General features: G+C 36.5%; 2 protein-coding genes across 2 annotated transcripts in view; one reads left to right on the top strand and one right to left on the bottom strand.

The window, feature by feature from the left end:
- PI4KA (phosphatidylinositol 4-kinase alpha) overlaps window positions 1–24740 on the top strand; it is a gene marked incomplete at its 5' end in the record, with an annotated part of 59863 nt that overhangs the window by 22235 nt on the left and 12888 nt on the right. Inside the window, 23 exons of the mRNA XM_084297568.1 lie at window positions 9637–9745; window positions 10196–10332; window positions 10926–11059; window positions 12167–12249; window positions 12519–12589; window positions 12689–12813; window positions 13255–13336; window positions 14073–14156; window positions 14579–14668; window positions 15811–15930; window positions 16924–17016; window positions 17366–17522; window positions 17767–17894; window positions 19035–19193; window positions 19445–19596; window positions 20114–20221; window positions 20964–21091; window positions 21172–21291; window positions 21915–21994; window positions 22141–22334; window positions 23074–23164; window positions 23950–24117; window positions 24664–24717. Coding sequence (XP_084153694.1) covers window positions 9637–9745; window positions 10196–10332; window positions 10926–11059; window positions 12167–12249; window positions 12519–12589; window positions 12689–12813; window positions 13255–13336; window positions 14073–14156; window positions 14579–14668; window positions 15811–15930; window positions 16924–17016; window positions 17366–17522; window positions 17767–17894; window positions 19035–19193; window positions 19445–19596; window positions 20114–20221; window positions 20964–21091; window positions 21172–21291; window positions 21915–21994; window positions 22141–22334; window positions 23074–23164; window positions 23950–24117; window positions 24664–24717 — 2667 coding nt within the window. The remainder of the gene's footprint in view (window positions 1–9636; window positions 9746–10195; window positions 10333–10925; window positions 11060–12166; window positions 12250–12518; window positions 12590–12688; window positions 12814–13254; window positions 13337–14072; window positions 14157–14578; window positions 14669–15810; window positions 15931–16923; window positions 17017–17365; window positions 17523–17766; window positions 17895–19034; window positions 19194–19444; window positions 19597–20113; window positions 20222–20963; window positions 21092–21171; window positions 21292–21914; window positions 21995–22140; window positions 22335–23073; window positions 23165–23949; window positions 24118–24663; window positions 24718–24740) is intronic.
- On the bottom strand, window positions 299–6068 carry SERPIND1 (serpin family D member 1; the record flags this gene model as incomplete). Its single annotated transcript, XM_084297569.1, has 4 exons — window positions 299–490; window positions 889–1033; window positions 1623–1896; window positions 5213–6068. 4 exons carry the CDS (start codon window positions 6066–6068, stop codon window positions 299–301), a joined length of 1467 nt encoding a protein of 488 aa, XP_084153695.1.

The raw sequence follows: 24740 nt of genomic DNA, 5'->3' as shown, positions 1-24740 counted from the left end.
AATATTTTATTGATTACATTTTATACAGTGAAGTAGAACACAAAGTGTAAGTGACTTTGTGGTAATTTTTTAACACACTTGTTTTATATATGGCACTAACCACTGCAGACAAATCATCTACTATTATGAGTCCATTCATGTGAAACTATTTCTAGGCACTTATATATATATATATATATTTTTGTATACCAATGGCTTTTGTATCAACTAATATGACAAAGAAAATTGCCTTTTATGATACTGCTATATTAATGAATACAGCCTGTGTATGAAAGCATGTTGGAGGTCTTCTCTGCTTTTAAGACTTGGCAGGGTTGGCAACTCTACCCATGAACAGGAGGCAACTGGTACGATGTTCATAGATGAGAAACAAAAAGGGGCGATCGACGATAAAGCGAATCTGAGTAGACAGAGGCATGAAACCAACATTGGTTATTGCTCCAGCCTCTGTGCCTTCTTCATTCACAGTTATTGTGCCTTGGTGATTGAACTGTGAAAAATAAAATAAAGCAAGATCTATTCAGTATTCTGAAATTATGTTCTTGCAGCCTTCCCCCGCCCGCCAACCCATGTCCAGCATGTGGCTCCCTTGTGACAATCCTGCTGGCAGCCCCCAGGGGCAGTAATCCTTTGGTTTTGGGTTCTAGGTAGACTGACTGACCAACCACAACATTGCCAGTAATTTAACATCTAATCAAACATATTCCTCTTTTTGTAAACGGACAATAAGGACATGCAGAGAAACCCACATCCCTCCAATATCCTCCAGGAAAGACTATAAAACAGTATTTTAGCTTATTAATCTGAGTAACTTTTTACTGCATTGCTTTGTTTTTGGATGATAAAGCTTAATCATAAAGGAAATGAAAACAGGAGAGGAATAAATACCCTGTCGATGGTGACTTTCTCATCTGATATACCAGAGTAGTCGCCTTTTTCATCGAATAGTTCTTCTATTCCCATGGATTTCAGAAAACCAATCAAGTTGTAGCTCTTCTCCAGCTTAAATTTAGGCAGAACCACTTCTCTTGTTCTAATAAAAACGAAAATTAAAAAAATAATTAAGGAGATGTGTATCTGTATATCTCCTTTGCTTTACTTTTTTAAACTTTCCAGCAAGTAGGACACAAATATACAGGAACTTGTACTATACTTTTACTATCAAAACTTGGGAATCACTAATTTTAAGCTGTGTTCTTTAAATTAATTCCTGTCCCCAAACTGTTAATTTGTCAATGCATTATTTAATTTATGATGCTTTACTTTGGTTGTGTACATAGTATATAGGACTTTGAGCATTTCAGTACATGATTGGATGTGCTTGAACTGACAAATTTTCTGGAGTACTCAGGTGGGGATTTGTCGTTTCTGTACAACAGAAATAGGTTGACCAATTGCATAACACGTCAGAACAGCTCTTATCTTTTTCTCAAGTCAGAGATGAGACTACCATCTAGTCTGTCATACAGCCTGCCTTGGGCAAGGTCATTTTTTACCAGAGAGAAAATTGTGTTTTTAATAAAAATATCATGTGTTATCTTCTATGCTGTCTATTTACCATTCCCAACATGATCAAGAAAGTATATTAAGACTTTAAACAAGGTGTAATTTTCAGCAGATACCTGTTTGTCATGCTTTTCTGCCATTTTTCCACCACTTGAGGGGTTATCTGCTTTTCTAGGGCTTTCATGCCAGAGAGCTTGTGAGGAAGTACAATCAGCATACTGATATTACCCACGAATGGGAGCTGGATCACACCACAATCTAGGTCAGGGTCTGCAGCAGCCAGGAAGTTCCCTTTAGTCTGCATCATAGGAACCTTTATTGTTTGCTTATCATTCAGTCGGAAACTTCTTTTGGTTGTCATTTCCACTGGAAACTTATTCTCCCATGTTCCTGTTAATACAGTGCAGAAGACAGATAAACAAAAAGCCACAGGACCTTATTTAGAAAAATATTCCCAGAATAACAACATATATTAAACTTCCTTTCATGTGAATTTGGATTTGCTGAAAGAGATTAATTTTAATTAAGCCGGAATAAGAAGACAAGTTTTAAAACAGCTTTAAAATTTCTGACTTTTTAACTTATTTGTCTTATTTGAATGGTCTGAATTACAAAAGGAGGTAAACATAAACTGGAGATCCTAAATGGCTTCATGTGCGCTTCTTTTCCTTACAAGAAATCTAGAAATTACAAAATATAAACATGCAAAATAGTTGACAGGGCTCGCACCTAGCGGAGCAACAGCCGCAGCTCTGTGTTCTGAGAGATCTGATACTTGAAAGCAGTACTGCAGCGGACTGCCTCAAGCATGGTATTGGTGCATCAGAGCTAGGTAATAGCCGATTTCAGCATTATGCTGAAGGTATTACTTGGACTTAACTTCATCTATGCTAATCAATGTACCATGTTAAGACCTCCTGAAGAGTTTAGGTGTTGACTGCCCAATTCTGTGCTGGAGTTTGATTTGATTTTAGCACATTTGCATGTTATCTGGCAGGTTTATTCCCAAAGCATGTGATTCACCATGTTTTGCAGCTGAGAAAGCGTGATTCAAACCCTGATGGTAAAGATACATGAAGATTCTTTGGGCATCCCCAGATATTTATTGACTGTGAAAACTGAATGGGATAAAAAAAACACAACACTTCTTCAAAGCAAATTGCTATTGATCTTTTCAGAACGGTATCTCTGGAACAACATCCCTCTTTCTTAATGGGCAAAACTAGAATTTCACAGTGGAAATAAGGCTGTTGGTATTTCCTGTTTAAACTCTAGACCATAGGTCACCATTGGCAAGCAAATGGGTGAGGAGTGTGGCTGCTGCTATGTGGAGAGACTACAAATTTAACTTCAATCTAACCTTCTAAAAAATTGCATGTGATTCTGAGGCCTTTAATCTGACTAATCTAAACTGACTGTGAAGTAACAAAATTAAAAACAACAACAAATCCACATAAATCCAACTTTCATTCTAATGTTTTCTTGATGTGTCTAGTCTATGAGAAGCAATAGAAGAAAATGCAGAGAAGCAAAAGAAGCAGTTTAGAACCTGTTAAAATTTTTCAGTTATCAAAAGCTGCCATGGTCTATCATGGCTAAAATAACCAGCTTCTACTTAATAGGAAGCTCATTTAAACCCTGGCAAACTGGAGAATAGATCTCAGGTAGATGTGGAATGGATATCAATGCAGGCTAAAGCTTACTTCTAACCAAGACTAAATACCCTCCAACGAATTCTTGTTTGTATTTAGCGTAAAAGGAGCCTAAGACTTAATGGTGTCTGCCAGCTATACTGTTACTCAATATTTCTTGTGTTGAGCATCTCTCTGTACCTGAGAATACTCACAGGTTTCTTATCTCTGAGGGCTAATCACAGGTTCTCTGTAGTGACACAAACAGTGTAAATGTTATAAATGGAAAGATGTGGACAAAAATTGGTATGTCTTTAAGGAGTGGTGGGGACACTAAGAATACCAGGAGCAGAACCTGCTTTTGAAAAGTAGTTTGAATTGAAGTGGAATTACCAGGAGATGTAAGAGTGGAAGATACTGATATATAGAATACATATTTTTTGGTTTTGAGGGTTAGAAATGATAGCCTTCAGCAGCAGACACTGAGGTAATTTGGAGTAACAGGACTTCATAAAGGAAAGAAAAAGCCAAAAATCTTTTTGGTCTTGATTACTTGAGAGTTTCAATTCTAAAGCTATTTAATTTTATTTTTTTCATTTTTTTGAGATAGTGCAAGCATTTAATGATTTCAAAGTACGTATTCTCAATTAGGAAGTATTTTAAATATGACCAAATCAGGAAAAAATAATTCATCTGTTGCACATTGTGTAACGGTCTAATTGATAGTAAAGACATGCCTTTATTATGACAAGGTATTATCATTGGAGATGTACTTAAGGGTACAAATAAGTTGGTTTTGGATGGCACTTCAAAATAGGGTATCATTGGATCTTGAGCTAAGGACAGCTCCAGAACTTTTAATGAGAGAAGTAGCATTGCTCAAGGAAGTAAGGCCTTGCAAGTGAGTGAAAAAGGTAATATTTTGTAAACTTGGAGGAACACTGTTGCAAGATCAAATGCTGACAATGCCGATTGCAAGAATGACCTTAAGCATCTGTTTCCTGGAAGCAGGGACATAAATAGGAGAAGGAAGCTCCCTTTATAAGTAATGGAAAGCAGTATGTTGTACTTCCAAACATTGCTATCCGATTATGGTGATTTCTCTTTTCTAACTGATGTCTTACTTTATCTGATTTTATTTTATACAGGCAGTAACAGATCTTGGTTTTGTCCTCAGATCTTTCACTTGCACTTCCCACCCTTTGCTCGTTTCATACTGTTTAAAAAATGTTAAAAAACATAACAAAACAAACAAACAACAACAACAAAACTTCCAACCTGAGGGAGATAACCAATGTTAAAAACCTCACTTCAGACTGCAAAATAAAATGTAAAGAGATTGAAAGTAAGAATTTTTAGTAACAGAATATATTTATAGTAAAAGTATTTCAAGCCTGTTTAACTGTTCAGCCTGTAGTGGAACATGTAGGAGCCTGTAGCTGCAGGCTGCAGGCAGTCCATGCAGAATTACTGAAGTACTCCAATTAGTGAATGTGGTTTTAGTTTTAGAAGAATAATGTTTTGATTATTGTCTTCAGTCCCCTTGTTGACAAGGATCACACCATGATCATGTAAAAATACATACTTTAAGCTGAAATTCTATAGTCATTGCTGTGAATCCTGAATACTTCATAAACATTGTGTATTGTAACTGAAATCACCCTTTACAATTTCAGTGAAGCCACTAACCCGAAGCAGGACTGAATCTGACCATTAACTTGCACATAAAGTACTGCTTCGCCATCTGAGACTCCCATGAAGTCCATGCTTTCTGAGGTCGTTACACATTCATGTTATTTTTTAGTCTCAGTTTTAGACTATAAGCTTTTAGGTGTAATAAGTGTTTTTGTCCCTGTACAATACCCACTAACTTCAGGGCATGACTAGAACATCAGAGTGCTACGGAAACATGCAAATTTTGTGTTAATAATAGAGATTCTTCTTAATGAGGGAATCAATAGGCTATTTTGAACTGTAGAGTAGATTGAAGTTTAGTCTGGAGTTTCTATTAAAGTATACAGTGAAATACAAAGTAAGAAAATCCACAGCTAAAATCTGAAATATCAGATACTTACCTTTAAAGTAAAGACAGTTAAGAATCATCATCAGTGTTGTAGGATTTACATTCACAAGAGCTTCCTTTATTAATCCTTTGGTCAGCTTCAGGATGCGTTCGTTGGTTTTAGTTATGAAGGTAGGATCTGAAAAATCAGCTGGTTGGGCATCAGCAAAGTAGTATGTTTTCATATTGTTTCTGAAATCATTCAGAATAGAAAAGTCCTTCTGAATATAAAGATCGTTGACAGACCTCAGAGTATAACCAAAATTGCGCCTGAAGAGCCGATGAGTGAGTTTGCGGAAGAGATTATGAACAGTCATGAGCTCGTATTTGGTGCTTGCATTAATGAAGTCTTCAAAGCCAAGAACTGATAATACTTCCTGCTGAGTTTGACCCTTCAGACCCAGGGAAATCATAGCCATTGCAGTGGAAATACCAACAGGCGCCATGAGAATATTATCTGAAGAGTTGGCTTTGTCTGCCATGCTCCGATAAAGGTCGAAGCCAAAGTTTGCATTAAGAATATTAAGGCGCTGGATTCTGGTTTTGCCGTGGAAAAGTTCAAGGATATTTCCTTGCTGAATTTCGGAAACAATGTATGGAGCAGCGTCAATAATGTCACTGTAGTCATCTTCACCCAGTATCTTGTCAAGATCTAGATAGTCCTCTTCCTCCTCCTCTTCAGGAATCAAGTCATTAGTGATGGTATTTTCTCTGTGGAACTCCAGTGGTAAGTTTGGCATATCGTAGCTCACATTTTCACTTGGATGTGCATCTTTGAGGCTTTCAAAATGCTCACTGAAGTCCTTGATTCCACAAAACGTGGAGGTTATGATGACAGCAAAGGCAAGCAAATGAAGCAGGAACTTCATTCTGGCAGGTCACAATCTGAAAGACAACAGACCTGAGAAAGCAGAGGGTAATTGAATTTTCATTGTCTCTTCACTAATTTTAGGTCTACAATGAATTCTGTTAGAGCAGAAAGTCTGTAGTTACTTTATTCAGCAGCAGTTTTTTTTTAGTGGGACAGAGCGTAATTAGATGGATAAATCAGTTTTACTGGTAATCATTTTTGCTTGCATAATGCCTCCACCCTGCCAAATGAATGGTTGAACTTCTCCTACAGAAGCAGTTGTTATTGACATATTTCAGTGGTAACAAACTTGTTGCCTAAAATGCACTGGACTTTTTATATATAAACCACTAACACTTAAAATGTTTACTAACTGTGTTACTAACGTGTGCTAAAAATACAAGGTGAAGATAAGCTGAAAGATTTGAGCTTGGCAGGAGGAGGGACTAGGCATCCACTGAAGGAGCATACCAGAAGGCTGAGATGTGTTGAAGAATTTGCAAAACAGACGTTGCATAGCTACAGCAAAAAAAAAAAAAAAAAAGAGAATTTTATGGGAGTGTTTTTGGATGAGTGAAGCTGAAATTTGATGGAATAAAGGAGATCAGGGGATTTAGCAACAAATCTGGGAAAAGGCATTTATTTGTACTAAATATTGTTAGTGGGGCTGTGCTGTGTGAAGTGTTAGGCATAAATGTACATACTGGCATACTCATCATCTTACTCAGGTTTTACTCCATGGTCACGTACACTTTCTGCAGCTGTGATATATGCATCTGTCACTTTTGTTTGGATTATCTTGATTATGCTTTTTATTTAGTTTCAGTTTACTTTTTGTGTAGCACTGCAAAATACATAGTGCTGTTTTCTTTATGAAAAGCACTTCACTGCTTCTTCCAAAGGGAAACTTGATCTCTTCTTCATCTATTATCGGACTGCTTTTTTTCTTTGTGATTTTAAGATCAAAATCTAGTCTTAGATACATAAAATTTGAAGAGAATTCATAAGCCTTACTCATCTGTCAAACACTAAAAAGAGGTGGGTCTGAGAGACTTTTCACCATAATACTGGCTTGCAATAACTATAGTGATCTCAGATATGAAAAAGTGCAATTTCTTTCTGTGCCTGTCAAAAGACTAAAATAAAAATGTTTAATAACTATGTCAACTGAGACTGTAAAATGGGTGAGTGAATACTAGGATCTTGATTTTTGATCGCACTTTAGAAGGTTGGTGACTGTATAAAGTTTATCTCTTTTGATAGTACTTGTTCTGAGTTGTGTTTTTTTTTTTTTTTTTTTTTTTTTTAAGTATTTTGATCTAGGGAAAAAAAACACTCAATACGATAAAAACAAAAAATTACTAATATGTTTAAAATGTTTTGTGAATTAGCAAATAGTCCAAAGAGCTATTCTGTGGAAGTAAAATACATAGATACACATCTGTAAATCACTGCTTGTGTCAAATATTTTCAAACATGTTGTAGGAGGACTGAAGTAACAGCTAAAACTTTAATAAACTCCCCTCAAGCTAATAAGCCTGAAATCTTAAAACTATTCAAGATGATTATCCCATATCAAAAATGAATTGTTTTACAATGATGAAGAATCACTGGAAGGTACGTTTGAAAAGGTTTTACGTTGTGGCTGAAGGTCTCAACTCAATAGCACTGGTTTCTTCATAAATTCATTAATTTTTTTTCCCCGCCCCCAGAAGTCAGGCCCTTTGGGCTGAGATTCTCTGTCCAGTAACCACTGGTAAATGTTTTCTGCTTTTGTCACGTAAGAGTTTGCTGTCTGTAGTTCCCAACATTACATTCTAATCTTCACCAAAATGTAATTATCCTTCAGCTCCACAACGCAGGCAAAGCATTCCCCCACTCTGCAATATTTATATATTTGTGTTAGATCTACCGAAAATAACAGAAGATGTAAATGAAGCTTACCTTTAAGCCACTGTACGGAAAGGATGTGTTGAATAGCTCAAGTGAGGGGAATAGCAGGGTTTAAATCTGAACTTTGACGCTAGTTTTTTTGTCTATCTCCCAAAGTAAACATTCTCTAAACCAAACACTGCTAAACTTACTTCGTCAGCCAAAATCCCTCCCTTGCTTAGTGATCTCTGCTGGATCGTTTGGTTTGTTGTTTGTTAAACTGCTTTTATGGCTTTGCAGGTACTTGTTCACTTTTGAGGAAAATCTTTGAGCAAAAATTGATGTGTATGTAAAGTTTCAAAGTCAAGCACGCGCATAAACTTGGCTGTTTATGACTAGTAGAAACCATATCGCTGCTGTTTTGTGCTGAGTTGGGGATATATTGCTGTTTGTCACTTCAAATGTATCTGAGGCTGCTGGGGTTGTGATGGTCAGGCTACTTTAGTCAGTGTGGATATGTGCAGACATTTGCTGACAGCTCCCCAGGGCTTATTCTCAATTTTACTGTTGTAAAGGATTTCTTAATAAACAAACTGGTTCATGATTTACAAATACATCCCAAATTGGCTTTATATAACATTTTATTAAGTACTGTTGGTTTTCTTACCACAAGAGAATTATGGTACAATTAAAGTACAATACTATTTTGTACAATTTGTACAAAATATCTTCAAGCTCAATTAGAATCCAAGTTTGTTTGTTTGTTTGTTTTTCTAATAAAGTTTGCAGTAATAATATCTGGTCATACTGGATAAAGCTGACAGTTTAATGAACCTTTAAGATTTTAAACACAGTCTGTGCTTGTAACAATTTCAGGGTAGCAGACTCTTAGATTTGTTTTAAAAATGTATCTAAAATTATGTATCATGTTGTCTGACAGTATAAACTGCTCCAGCAGTAGCAGCTGTTTGTGAAAAAAGTATCAGAGAACTTTAATAGATGTGTTGAAAATAATGCTCTTCTACTTGCTTGTTTAGATAGTAAATTCCCCAGGCCTGATGTCATTATGTGCGTGGGTGCAAACAATGAAAGATCCCCAACTGGAGCCTCAATGTATTTCCACAAAGCCAATAAACAATAGCAACCAGAAGTATGTTTAACTAATATTTGTTTGGTTTTGAGTTCCTTTGTACTGAAGCAAAGCTGCATGGCACTATCTTCAACACACAGTTTAAAGGACCATGTGATCTCTTTGCTGCAATTGATGTACAATAATATTACTTATTCTCTTCAGAAATTACTGTATCGGTACGGTGGTATGTGTGTGAAACCAAGGAAATTTACTTCAAGCATCTTGAATGTTAATATTTAAGCTATTCTAACAAAATCTATTTTTCCTCAGTGTAACAGTAGCAATGTAGTATTAGCTTCCAGAAGTGACAAAATATTATGTTTCTAAATCAGAGTAGATGAAGGTACATGAATTGATTCCTGTGCTGCCCAGGGAAGTTGTGGAGTCGCCATCCCTGGAGGTGTGTGAATGTGGCACTTAAAGATGGAGTTTACTGGTGGGCTTGGTAGTGTTATATGATGATTGGGCTTGATGTTAGGAGTCTTTTCCAACCTAAATGATTCTGTGAGTCTATGATTCTACGTGGAATTGGGTTATTGTAACTGCCACTGATTCCTGATTTTAATATTTATTTCTTTGTTAGCTTACTAGACGCTTACCACCCATCAAGGAGGCCAAGCCAAGGTTGCAAAAGCTGTTCCGAGACTTTTGGTTGTATTCAGTTCTCATGGGTTTTGCTGTGGAAGGATCAGGTAGTGTAAATTTTAAAAGTATAACATTGCTTCTTGCATTTAGACTCTTGATGAACCGGAGTATAACTGATCTGTTTTGCTATGAGGCTCAGCACAATACAACTTATTATTAGACTCTTGTTTGTTTGTTTGTTTTTCTTAAGAAAAGATGGAACTTAGCCATGACTTCCGTATGAATTTTGATAGGCAAGTTTCTGAAATGGAAGATCAGACTAGTGTACAATGGAAAAAAAAATAGAAACTTTTTACCATTGAGAAGCTGCTCTCAGAATTACCTGAAAAAGTGATTACTTTTGGAACATGAACCACTTGTGCTGACTGTTTGTGCTTAAGTGCGTGAGAAACTGGGTTTAGGAAGTGGTACAAAGCTTGATGATGCTGATTGACTTTGTGAATCTTAATATTGTTTTTGTCCTATGCCCCACTGTCCTCTTTACACTTGTGCTTCAGGTCTCTGGCCAGAGGAATGGTATGAAGGTGTATGTGAAATTGCCACCAAGTCTCCATTACTCACATTTCCAAGCAAAGAACCACTTCGATCTGTTCTTCAGTATAATTCTGCCATGAAGAATGATACTGTGACTTCTGTAAGAATTAATTTCTTCGATTACCTTCTTCCATAATGTCTGTCAGGTGTTACATGATGTACCAACAAAGAAATATTGCATATTTCATAGCACAATACTCTTCCAGCCTTCCTCCTATTAGTGAAAAACAGCTCTTTTACACAACTCTTATGTTAGCAGTGTACATAAATGGCTTGGATTTGGTTTTATTGTGTTTTAATACAAGCATTTAGGGTAATACATTCTTTTGATTAGCTGTGGAAACAAAATCTTTCTGGAGATGGAAGCTATAAATAGTCAGTTTCATCTATTTTTTTTATCAGACAGACAAAACTTGAATTATGAAAAAGAATTTCCAAAATGTATTTGCATAGAAACTATTAGTTACTTCAACAGAGAGCTTGATCCAATGTTTAATTCTGTTTAATTCTGTATTTTAAGAATCCAACTTGCTAAGTTAGAGCAAGTTGGTCCTAGTCTGCATTCAGAGGGGGTCTAGTATATTGTTTGTGAACATTAAAAAGTAAAAAGACTAATATCTGAAAGCAAAAGTTTTCAGAACACAAACTAATATAGTCCTCACACTTCAGATAACTGCATGTATTCATCTCTAGGCTGAATTAAATGAACTACGGAGTACCATAATAAATCTCTTGGATCCTCCTCCAGAGGTGTCAGCGTTGATCAATAAGTTGGACTTTGCCATGTCTACTTACCTCCTTTCTGTTTACCGCCTGGAGTATATGAGGTACACACACACACACACACACACACCTTTTTCCCTGTTTGATTTTGTTGTTGTTGTTTTGTTTTGTTTTTAAGTTGTATATGTTAAAGACAGAATTTCCAGGCACTATGATAAACGGGGATCAGTATTTTGAGTCAAAATACTCCACTGAAGATTCTGAGACTGAGTATTCAACTGTACAGAAATGGCGATGGGTAAAACGATGGAATAATATAACAGGGCCCAAAAAATGGGAGCTCCTCTGTGTAGGGTCTAATAACAGATGGGCAAAAGGGTTCTTCAGAGAATTGTCTTGCAAGTGTAATATATCTTCTGCGCAGAATTGAAGTCTTGTGCTTGCTCTTCAGAAGGATAAAATATCTGAAAGATAATCTCTTCCGTGAGATTAGTGTAATGTAGGAGCTGTGAAAACATTTTTATGGTGTTTTTCCCTCTCAGTAGTGTGTGTTAGGTTGTACTGTTCTGATTTACTGAATTCACATATTTTTTTTTTTAGAAGTGTATTCATTACTGCTATGCAAAGAAGTGTGTAGCTGAAAGCTGAGGTGAAAGTCTAGCAGTAAGGAAAGTAGGTAGAAACTTCCCCCATCACATTTTTCTTTGTCAATAGCTAACTTGTACAACAGTTTGCAGAAACATACTGGCTGCGTTTTAGGAACAATTTTTTGATAAGTGATATTTGCATTAGTGCAAATTCAATAGAAGCAAAGCCTACAGAAATGCCAAAGATTGTATGTTTGTGATGTTTATGCATTTGTGGTGATTGATCCAAAGCTTTTAGAAATGCCAAAGATTGTATTGTATTTATATGTTTTTGGTGATTGTATAAGTGCATCATCGTCAGGTTTCCTGCTTCTGGGGTGTGAAAGTTACTCTTTGTGACAAATTGATGTTTTATCATCTGAGCCTAGTTAGCTGAATGTAGAAACATAGCAATATCACACTTAGTACAACTTAAAATTACCATGAAGTGAATCGTTACTGTAAGTGTGGGGTTTGCAATACGGGGTTAAAATACACAGATTTGTGTTGAAGGTGTTTAGATAAAAGGGAAAAAAAAAACACACCACCAACAAAAAAACAACAGCAGAACTCTTCTTCTCCTAGGGTATTGCGTTCAACTGACCAAGATCGCTTCCAAGTCATGTTTTGCTATTTTGAAGATAAAGCAATTCAGAAAGACAAATCTGGTAAGTTTACTTATTTAGGTTATCTTGCAACTTGAAATACAATGAAGTTATTTTCAATCATGCCAAACTAGAACAAATCAGGCAACTAAATAATATAATGAGTCTCATTCATTAGATTGCTGTTGTCTTATTCTTGCCAAGAATGCTGTTTTCATTTTGAAACCGGTTTTTCAATGCTGTCTTGGTGTAAACATAAAGAATTTTGTAACTGTTAAGCATAAAGAAAACACAGTTCTTATGAAAACCTTTGACTTCTCTCAATTCTTCAGGAATGATGCAGTGTGTGATAGCTGTTGCTGATAAGGTGTTTGAAGCTTTCCTGACAATGATGGCTGATAAAGTAGGTTACATGACAACTAAAATTTAAAATTAATATACAAGTTCTCATTCAGTTTATGAAAGTATGCTTGGATTTATACTACTATAATATGTTTTTTAGCCTAAAACCAAGGAGAATGAAGAAGAGCTGGAGAGACATGCTCAGTTCTTACTGGTGAATTTTAACCACATTCACAAGAGGATCAGGAGGGTTGCAGACAAGTACTTATCTGGTCTGGTAGACAAGTAAGTCTAGATTTCACTTTTCTTTTTTTCACGTTGACTGCTTAGTGAATATTTATGCAACTAAGGAAAACAGTCATGTGGATTTGGTGGCTGGTACTTTTGAAACATGGTCTTGTAAAATGACATCCAACAGTATTTTTAATTCAGGCTCTGAAATCACTGCTTAAAATGTCTGTGTCCACCAGCATTCCCACAGATTGAACAAAGGAAAGCACCCACTGGAGTTGACATTGCCTTCATTTAATGGAATAGCTCTCCTTAGCTTGCTTTTTAGAGACCTTTCAAATGTTTATTGAGCCAGTCTGTTGTGAATCAAGGCAAACTTTGTGATTTCTGTGCAGTATGAGATAGTTTTCTTTGAGCAGCTCCATTTCTTGATAAAATAATTTCCTTCCTCAGTTCTCCATGGTTACTGTGTTTCTGAATGCTGTCTTGCTCTAGATTTCCTCACTTGCTGTGGAGTGGAACGGTGCTGAAGACTATGCTAGATATTCTGCAGACACTCTCACTGTCACTTAGTGCAGTAAGTGTATTTTTACTGATGCTATCAAGAATTAAGGGGCATATTTCCTTTTTTTTTTTTTTTTTTTTTTTTTTTTTTTTTTTTTCCCCTTTCACAGAACTGATTTTTTTGCTTTTTTTCTGCATTTGATAATTCCTTTTTTGGAGTTCTTCATTTACTTTTGCTTTCATCATTAAGATTGTATCAATTTTAAGCAGTAGACTTCCATGACATAAGGAGTAAATTTGCACTTCTGTTTCATAGACAGTAAAATAGTGCTTGAAAGTTGTCAGATGTTCAGAAAATCAAATTTAGCATTAAGAAAACATAGGATTACCCAATCTGGATTGTAACTAATGAATTCTTTTATTGGTTCGTTTTTATTTTTTGAATGATAATGGGTGTCAGATTATATTCTTTCCAGTCTGTGTATGTAATCTCTTGGATTTAGCATATATTATTAATCTGTAATACTACAAATATTACATGTTAGTATTTTTGAACGTGGAAATGCTTTATCAAGATCTATTTTTGTACTAAACATAGAGGAGAAGTCTCTGGATTTTAGAATTACACAGAAAACCAAACTGGAATAGACCCCATCTCTTAGAGTTATTCAGACTGATTTTGAAAACAAATATGAACAAAATGTTGTGTTAAATCATACATTTTATTCGGGGATTGTGCTATCTGTATTATTCAAGTTAAGTGCTGATGAATTTTATTTTATTGAAACTTGATAATTGTTTTTGTTTAGGACATTCACAAGGACCAACCGTACTATGACATTCCTGATGCTCCATATAGAATAACTGTCCCTGACACACATGAAGCCAGAGAGGTAGGCAGTTTTTCTTAATATATCATGTAGTAAATTAATGCCTGAATTTTCTTCTTCTTCTTTTTTTTTTTTTTTTTGTCTCAGTAAGTAACTCTGAGCTACTCTAAATGGTTGTTTTTGAAAAAAACAACAGAACAAAAAAAAACAACTTTAAAAAAAAAATGCTTACTTGTCGGTAAGGTTTTTTTTAATACCATCTGACACTTGGCATCTATATTTTTGGGTCTTATTATTTCACTTGACTTGAAGTGTGACAGTTCTTTTCTTACCCAAGTGAACTGTTCATTATTAGAGAAAATATTAACTGTATCATGTTGCTACAACCTTTCTTAATCCCTGTACTGCTTATTACACCATTAAAACCCATGCCTCCTGTTAAATATCCTGTGTTTTACTGATGTATTGGTGCTTTGTTGTTTTAGAGTATAGTCAAGGATTTTGCTGCACGCTGTGGGATGATTCTGCAAGAAGCAATGAAGTGGGCTCCCTCTGTTACAAAATCTCATCTACAGGTGATGAGCCTGTTTCTGTGAAAGAATTTAATCCTTGTACATCTTCAAAATCAGAATTAAATCGTGTTGCTTTTTATTTTTTTAACTGTTCAAGCTTCATTTTTACTTTTTTTCTTTTGTCTCTCTAAGATTCCCTTTATATCATTACCAGAGAATAAAATGTTGCTTTGATGTAGTCTAAATCTGAATATATTTAATACGACTTGTTTGTAAACAGTTGATCAGCCTGGACTTAATTCAGAAATCAGAATTTAGTATAACAGAAAGCTCTGACTAGCAAAGTTTAATTATAGCTAGCTTAAAATACCAGGTGGACTGAAAAATGTAATTAGGTTGTAAAACTTGTTTCTTGTTTCCCTCTTGGGAGGATGTTTTTTTCCATCTATGCAGTTCATTTTTCAAATACAGAGAAATACTGTTATATATAAGACCACTGTAAACTACAGACTTTAATTATTAGAGCATGAATGTAGAAAATGCTCACATGTGGCAGAGTTCAGCAGAAAGTGGTAAAAGAACTTAGCAAAGACTACAGAAGACTCTTTATGATGTTCTAATAAAATAAATACTATATGTACCCAAGAAGTCTCACTACAATAAAATAGAGGTCTCTTTTTGTTAACCCTTTCAGTAGTTGAAGAAAGCATGTGGTTCTGTTTAGACCAGCGTTCTGTATTCTTGAAGCTGATAACAGAATTTCTGTGTAGGCTCAAGAACTCTCTTGGACATTGAAAATCTACTTGGTCTTTCCTAAAAACAAAATCCCAAGGGATTCTATTCTTATATAAAATAATAAATATATTCTCATCTTCCATGGAGCCCAGAGCACTTTGTTTTTTAAGGTTCTTTTTGTGAAAAGTCTTTTTAGAGGACTTCGGCCTTAAAGCATTACCTTATTCACTTCATCCCTTTACAAAATGGACCAAGGCTTACTCTTTATGTATTTTGGATGGTGTTCTAAGTTTCTTACTGCTGGGGAGCAATGTGTAAAAGGGATGAATAGAGATGGTCTACTTGTTGTCAGATGCATATGTAATTAAGCTTTCTGGTAGTTTGTAATGTTGCAACACTTGTTTATGATCTGTCTTGTTTTAAAAAACATAGTAATTTTTCAACAAATACATTTTTTTTGTGTACGTCAGGAATACCTAAACAAACATCAGAACTGGGTATCAGGTTTGTCCCAGCACACAGGACTGGCTATGGCTACAGAAAGTGTTCTGCACTTTGCTGGCTACAACAGACAGAACACCACTTTGGGCGTGAGTATTTGCTTGTGTAGCTGTCATGCTAATTTTGTAACAAAATTAATTAACTAAATAATACAGATTTCCTAAATCATCTTTGTCGTAGCAATTGAAAATTATTCAGATACCTTATTTCTTTCCATCTCAAGTCAAAGTATCTTCCAATCACATTACTGTACTGTAAATTACTGAAAAGTAGGGTGGTAACAAGCAAGGAATCAAATACATCTTTGATGTCTTTTAAGAGTTGTTTAGAGATGATTTTTAGTGGTTTGAAAGTAGTATCTTTGTACAAGGCTGAAACAAGCAGCTTTCTAGAATAGTACGGTGAGCCGCATCCATTTGCTCTAATTTTACACAGGTATACTCAAAATATACTGTTGCATTGCATGTTTCATACAGTTATATGTAGTTTGTTACATTTCCTCTTTTCTCATATGTGGTTGTAATTTCTGACTTCTTGAAGAAACACCCAGTAGAGTATGTTGCATTGTCAGCCAGCTTGTTTTCTAAAGAGGCAAGGTGAGAAATGAGAAAAATAGAGACTGTGATGGAAGAAACTTTAAAACTGGAAAGTAAATAAGAGAAACAACTTTCTCATTTTCCTAATGTGTTCACAGTACTTGTTTTCATTAGAGCCCTCCTGCATGCTAAGAGCTGTACTGAAAGAAATATGGCAGGGAAGTAACCAATCAAGTGACAAAAGCATTTTTAGAAAACTGTCAAATTCTAGAATTTTACTACCTTTTTAATGCTTTTTTTGGTCTTTCAAAAGTGTGTGTTTGTATAAACCTTAAAAAATTTCAAACTGTATACATGGAACTAAGGCGCATTTTCTTTATTTCATTTTTATCAGTCCTGCGACTGTTGTATCTAGTAGACCTGATACTCTTCTGATTGTAAACACAAAGAAAGCTAAGCTGAAAGCATAGGTAAAGGTATAAAAAGAAAAAGAGATAAGCGGTTGGATATGAACAGTATAAACAGCTATATGTGTTCTGGTCACAGGCAACCCAGCTAACTGAAAGACCTACTTGTGTGAAGAAGGACTACTCCAACTTCATGGCTTCTCTAAATTTGCGCAACCGCTATGCAGGAGAGGTAGGTACATACTTTTTTGAGCGTGTGGAGTGTTCACCAGCTCTAGCATAGCTTTTTAGGGGATGTTGTCCGTTCCAAACTAAACTGTTCTGTGATTCTATGTTCTTTTAAAAAAGGACTCTACATTTCTACAGGATAAAGGGTATAATTTTCCCGGGTTATTAAGGAGCTCATTTTACTCTTGGTCTCGTGCAGAATTCTTAGACTGCAGACAAGCCTATGTAGTGTTAGCACCGTAGAAAGAAGAGAGATCTGTTTGTTGTGGATATCCTTACTCAGCACGTGACCAATACCAAAGTAGACTTGTAAAAATATTGTTCTTTGTTGAAAAATTCATTATATTTTACAGGTTTCTGGAATGATTCAGTTCTCAAATGCTACAGGACGAACATCTGACCTGAATAAACTGATGGTCAAAGAGCTGAATGATGCTCTTGAATTGGGTCAGACTGAATTCTACACCCAGGCAATGTTTAAGTTGACTGCACTGCTAATAAGCAGCAAAGGTAATGAAAACCAAATGGAGTTCTGCTTTGTGGATGTGAATGCCAAGATTAATAAACTACAAAAGCTACCTATATGCAAACCCCATACACATCAATTTGATGCAAAGCTGCATTTGGAGATTTTTCAGTCAGGCTTATATTAAGGAAAGGGTGCTTAAGCTAGAAGCTATTTATTATCTATTTTCTTGTTGATGATGCATTTATTTATTCTGCTGAAGAAATCTGTGTGAATGTTTGTTTTCAGATTGTGATCCCCAGCTACTTCATCATCTGTGTTGGGGTCCTCTGCGAATGTTCAATGAACATGGCATGGAAACAGCAATTGCTTGCTGGGAGTGGCTGCTTGCTGCCAAGAATGGAATAGAAGTGCCGGTAGGAAGCTATCTAACTACTCTTTCTCTGCCACCGCAAGAGGGGGGAAGAGAGATAGGGAGAGATTCACAGCTGTTGTGAATCTGTGTCAAACAAGGATATTAAATGCATTGCTAATCACTTTAACCTGCCAGGAAGTTTCTGCTTATGTATTGTTGGAAGTCTGAATGCCCTCACTCGCTATGTGGAGTGTGGGAAATGGATCTTTCTCATTAGCAGGGAAAGCTGTTGGGTTCTCCGCTGTACTTTGCTGCTGAGATACCTGAGCTGCTCATGAATCGGGTCCCGAACTACTATGATTTACAGAATGCTGTTTTAAAGCAAATAGTAATTAATGTCTCTGCTCACCATTCAGAGCCTCTGGTATCTGGCATTGCTCCCTTGCAGAAAAAATAGGCTTGCAGAAGTACTAATCCTGTAGCAGGCTAGCATTGTAGCTGTATTTCTCATGTAAGGATGAATCTAATGGTAATAAACCAACTCAGCATGGTAAAGTGACAATCCACACATGGCTGAGAAAGCTGCCTGGGGTAATTGCTGCAGTTAGTGAGCACTAAATACTTAATTTGCTGGATATAATTGTTTATCTAAAAATTTACGTATGTCAGTTCTGTGCATGTTTCAGTGTTTAGCTTTCTAAAGCAATAGTTTAATTTCTTCTCTTAAGCTTCTGGGAAATTTCTTTGTATCTTGTTGAGGAGATCAGATAGCCACCAACAGTTTCTTGGCCTCTTTTCTATTAGATGATCCCACTTCCTAGAGAAGGTTCAGCAAAAGTGAATTTGTGTCATCTTTCTGTTGAGAGTCTACCGAGTGTTAAAGGTGGTAACCTTTAGCAGAGGGAGAGAAAGGCCGGCACTAGGTGATCTAACAGTTGGGCCTCTTCAACAAAATACAGCACTTGTCTGCTCTTCTCTCTAGTCCTTCTGTTATTAGCTGAACTTCCGAAGGAGTCTTTCTTCCCTTTGTGATTTAGCACGTGAAAGACATTTTACTTCAGGTGGAGTTTATACACCTGTCTTTGCCTCTCTGTTAGTGCTGCAGTGAATTTTAATTGAAGTAGTAGGTCATTGTGTGCCCTGTGGAGAAATAGTATGCTTCCCATACAAGAAGATGCTCTTGAAACCTTTGTTTGTGCAGTTCATGCGGGAAATGGCAGGAGCCTGGCAAATGACAGTGGAGCAGAAAGTTGGCCTGTTTTCTGCTGAGCAGAAAGAAGCAGATCCATTAGCAGCCTCAGAAGAGAGCCAGCCAAGGCCTTGTCCGCCAGAGGTCACCCCACATTACATATGGATAGAGGTGTGTATTTCATCTGGAATGTCCCACCTATGATGGTGTTGCAGTGGTGCTGCGATTAAGTGGAGTCATGATGGTAGTCCCTCTGTCACAAAGCCTCAGGGACACACTATTTTTAGAGGAGTATAATAGTTGGGAGGGAGAAAGGTGTTTGAAACGGAAGAGACTGGTTTATTCATGTGTTTTTTGTTTGTTTGTTTGTTTTGAGTTGAAAAAACATCAAAGAAAGCATAGCATGTCTGTCTCCTTCTCAGTTTTTGGTGCAGAGATTTGAAATAGCCAAGTACTGCAGTTCTGACCAAATAGAAATCTTCTCCAGCCTGCTCCAGCGGTCACTTTCATTGAACATTGGAGGGGCGAAGGGCAGTTTGAATCGGCATGTGGCAGCAATTGGACCCCGTTTCAAGTGAGCAGGGTTTTCTTCCTTGTTGAAAACAATAACAGTATATGGGAGAAAAGAACTAAACACTAAATAAATATATATCTTGTCCTTGGCTTAAAGTGGTGAAAATTCTTTTAAAAGACTGGAATTATAAAGAGATTAAGCTCTGTTTTCAAAGTAGATGTAGATAACTTTAGTTTGAAAGTCATTTTGGTGCTTCAGAAAACTTCATGGTATAATTTTGTATAGTGAATTGTCCAGATCATCGATCTAGTCAGTGCATCATTTGGGAATAATTTTGCTCCACCAATTGTTTTCACATTTGTGGCTTGAGGGCTTTAACTTTCTATGGTTTGGTCATCACAGCCTTAGGAACAGACTGATGAAAAAAAGTTGTCAAGAACTCAGAAACAGACAATTTTCAGTGACCTAACTGGGATTATAACTGTAGTATAGCTGTAACTGTGGTTTGTATGGTGTTGCATTGGTCACCATTTCAAGAATGCCAAAATTTTCATTCTGTAAATATTTTGTATGTTAGGTTGCTGACTCTGGGGTTGTCTTTGCTGCATGCTGATGTGGTTCCAAATGCAACTATTCGAAATGTTTTGAGGGAGAAGATTTATTCCACTGCCTTTGATTATTTCAGGTACCTTTTGTTTTATTTGCAAATACTCACTAAAAATGTGTGTGTGTGCGCCTGACTTCCTAAACCTTCCATGATATTTCAAAGCACCAGCTGTCTTTCTGTTCTAGTGATTTCACTTCCTTTCATGTTTTTGCCCATTTTAACAAAGGCTTTTATTTTCCTTGTGCTTTGGTGTAGTTCATGAACCATCTTGATAAGGCTTAGGTGTAAGTTCCATTTTTTTATGTGTGGTCTATAAGGTAGTATCTTCAGGAATGTTTGTTCTTTTCTTCCCTACCTTATCTTGGTAACTTAATGCTCAAAACTGTACCTAGATTTATAAGATGTAAAAGGCTGCTATTACAGAATGTATGGCTGAAATGCAGTTTTATCATTTTAAAATACACCCACATTGAATTTGATTTCATGATTTGATGTGGACACAGCAGACAATAATGTAGTTAATAGGAATGTCTGACAATGTAAGGAGGTTAGTCAGTCATAACATTAAATGTCAAATCCAAGATGCTGACAGGCTGCCATGTTAATTTTCAGTTATAATAGGAAACTTCTGTTATAATAGGAAACTGAGTTATAATAGGAAGCTTCAGTCAGACAGAATGAAGCAATGAGGATAAAATATAGTGATGTGTAGTCTCATCCTTGAAGACTGGTCAGAAGGAAAAAAAGTTGTGATTAATTTGTGGCCCTCTTTTTTAATATAATATGTTCGACTTCACATTATTTGTGTGATTTCTTTAAGTTGTCCTTCAAAGTTTCCTACGCAAGGGGAAAAGAGGCTTCGTGAGGATATCAGCATATTGATAAAGTTTTGGACAGCAATGTTCTCAGACAAAAAGTATCTGACAGCAAGCCAACTTGTGCCACCTGGTAAGTTCTTTTATTTGCAGTTTCAAAAGCCTGTTGTTTCTTTGATTGCATTCTACATCAGATCTGTGTTCCGTTATTAGATAATCAAGACACCAGGAGCAACCTTGATATCAATGTTGGGTCTCGGCAGCAGGCCACACAAGGATGGATAAATACCTACCCTTTGTCTAGTGGCATGTCGACCATATCTAAAAAATCAGGTATCTTTTCAATTCTAACCAGCCAACTTTACAGAATATTTTGTATGCAGATGTTGCTTAAGGTCAGTATTTAACATTGGGCTCATATTCTCCTCCTGGAGGGAGGAGAACATACCAATACCAAGTCTGGAGAGGAGAAAAAAAGTAGTCTTACTGACAACAAGCAGCAAATTTTTGAAATTACCTGTTTTATTTGATAGAATGTTAAATTCTCTAGTACAGAAGATATAAGAATAGAGGTCAAGATTTATTGAAATCCATAAAGAAATTGCTTTCCACAGGCATGCCCCTAGTGCTTTTCTGGGGTCATCAGAGTGGCATTAAACTGTGAAGTGTGTTTTGTACCTTTACAAACTGTACTCTATAATAGGCTGTTGTGTTTCTAAAGTGAATGCAACATTGGCTAAACTATAGTATCCCTGTAACCTGATGTACTCCATATATCCAGAGAACAACTGCACAATGAGTAGTGCTGACTTTGAGGTCACTCCAGTGTAAATTTACAGATGTCCTATGGTGATTCAGTTCTTATGTGTTGATGTTGCTGGGTGTAGACAGATTGAAAGCAGAATTTAATATACAGAACGGAAGCCACTAAAAACTTTTTTTATCCTTTTCTCAAGGAATGTCTAAGAAGACTAACAGAGGTACACAGCTACACAAGTACTACATGAAGCGAAGGACGTTATTGCTCTCATTGCTGGTGAGTGTTTAGAAGAATGGGGAAACCGTATGAATTTATAAATGTGTTGTCTTTGCAGGATGCACAGACTAAAGTATCTTGTGAGGGTGAAATGGGAGTATTTTATCTTCTTCCAGAAAACATGTATTTTGTTCGGTTTCCCTCAGGCTACTGAGATTGAACGCTTAATCACATGGTACAATCCACTCTCCTCCCCTGAATTAGAGTTGGATCAAACTGGAGAGAGCAGTGTTGCAAACTGGAGGTCTAAGTATATCAGTCTTAGCGAGAAGCAATGGAAGGATAATGTGAATCTGGCTTGGAGCATTTCTCCTCATCTTGCTGTACAGCTCCCTACCAGGTGAGAAATTTCAAAAGAAAAATCTGATGTAATTCCTGCTGCCTTTCTTATAAGTTGAGTGAATACTGACTCTGTAAGTATTGATGCTGCTTGCTCCCATTTACAGCTTACTTACGTGCTTTCACAGCTGGTTGAGACCTTTCAAATATAAAGAAGTGGATTACTTTAAAAGATAGTGATTTGGCTTAAGCTCTAGTGGCATCTGGTTTCCATTCTTTCCATCCATTCTATGCTAATACTTAGTGTTTTGTTCAGCAAGAATTATGCTTGTTTTTTAATAGTGTTTAACCCATTAGCAGGCATAGCATTTAAACAGTTCTAAAATATCTTTGAATGAAATGTACTAGCTATATATTGGCTTGCACTTTAATAAGTATGCTAGGAGAAGTAGCATAGTTGGCTTTGGAAGGGAAAGGAAATTCTTTCCCTATTACAACAGTGATACTTTTTGCCAAATAGAATTCTGTGTGCAGGTTTCTGTAGAATCCCAGACATTATATTTCAGTCAAGAATTCAATAATGGGGTAAAATGCTAGTGGTTTGTACAAAGCACTGGATGAGGACCAGTTGTTCCTGAATTCCTTTTTGACAGCATATTGTTCCCTCAGTGTGCATTATTTCATAGTTGGACTATTTGTTTATTAAGCATATTCATTTATACCTTTTGTAGTTCACAGCATAATTAGAAGAGGCTTTCACAATTTTCTAATAAGAATATTATATTCCTGGTTATACGTAGATTTAAGAACACTGAAGCTATTGGAACAGAAGTGACTCGTCTGGTTCGGTTGGACCCAGGAGCTGTTAGTGATGTTCCTGAAGCAATAAAGGTACTTGTGAATATTTACGCTGTCACAGGGCCCCATAATTCATTCAGTTACATTGGAGAATACAGTCTTTACTTAGCACAGTGCATGCTCTAGTGCTAAGCATATTTCCATAGGAGAAAATGACAGAACAGCTTTGGAAATAAGATGCTGAGGCAAGAATCACAGGAATAAGAATAGAAGGCTAGTTAGCTCTTGCTATCAGCCTTATTGTCACCATACACAGAATGTCTGAAAACTCATCGCTTGCAGTACATCCACCATTTCTGTTCATTTTGCATAATGTGTAAAAAGACCCCAGGACCAAGTCACGGTGAGCACTGCTGCTGAAGCTATCTCAAGCTTAACCCATTCTCTGTGTCAAGAGGCCAAGCCTCCTAAAATGGAGAAGACTCATCATGTTGATCTGCAGTAAAGCATTCTAGTCATGTGAGGGACAGTCTTGTCACTTGCAAAATAAACAAGAAAACTTCACCTTCTTTGACTGTTGCAAAAGGGCTTATTTTTTCTTCTTTCTCCCCATGCTAGAACTCCTCTGTTGTGCTTTTAGTAATTTGACTTACTAATTTCATCTAGTGATCTGGGAGGTGAGGTGATTCCAATAGTTAGATTTCCATGGGAAAAATGCTTTAGATAAAATAGCTATGATGTTGTAAAATAAAATGTAGGATATTTCTATTGGCTTCCGATAATAAGCTAGATAATAGCATCACTGTCTGCTCTGCTGTGTATTACCCAGACATTACTGGGTGATGTAAACTTCTAATGTGTTTGACCTGCTTTTCCAGTACCTGGTTACCTGGCATACAATTGATGCTGATGCACCTGAGCTCAGCCACGTTCTGTGCTGGGCACCAACGGATCCACCAACTGGCCTTTCCTATTTTTCAAGCATGTACCCACCTCATCCTCTAACAGCTCAGTATGGGGTTAAAGTCCTGCGATCTTTTCCTCCGGTAAGATGAGTTCCAAGACAGCCTTAATGCTTCAAGTGTGGTTATGATCTTAGTCATTGTGGCAGTTGGCTCGTAGTTTTTAATACAGTGGAGAGACACGTATGTGGAATGGGCACACCACATTGGGGAGAGTGAATAGATTGGGATGAAAATTTAAAGTTGAGAGTCCCAAATAATACTGGCTTGCGTACTTCCAACTTTATTGTCATAAATCACACCAAGTTTAATTCTTCAGAGTGTTCCTCTCAAATAGTTCCTTGCAGATCTTTTCCTTTCTCTGGATAATTTTTATTTCTTGTTAAACTTGTATTAGGACTATAAAATATGTGATTGTTAATGATATTTTTGAAGTCAGAAAGGGCAGAAAAAATCCTTTGATTTGAGAAGATAATGCGTGTGTATAGAGTTTAAAATGAAGACGCAGCAGTATTTGAAATTTTATTCCATCATGTAACTGAAGGAAGCTTTTATGTGCGTGTGACCTGTCTTCCATTCTTGAGTGCTAAAACAATAACAATAAAAACCCTGATGTCTTTTCTTTTCCAGGATGCCATTTTATTCTACATTCCACAGATTGTTCAGGCACTACGGTATGATAAGGTGAGGATATAAAACAGCTGTAT

Source organism: Netta rufina (genome assembly GCF_964035555.1).
Source record: "Netta rufina genome assembly, chromosome: 17".
Lineage (NCBI taxonomy): Eukaryota > Metazoa > Chordata > Aves > Anseriformes > Anatidae > Netta > Netta rufina.
Note: the sequence above shows the minus strand (reverse complement) of the source record. Positions and strands in the feature narration are given on the sequence as shown.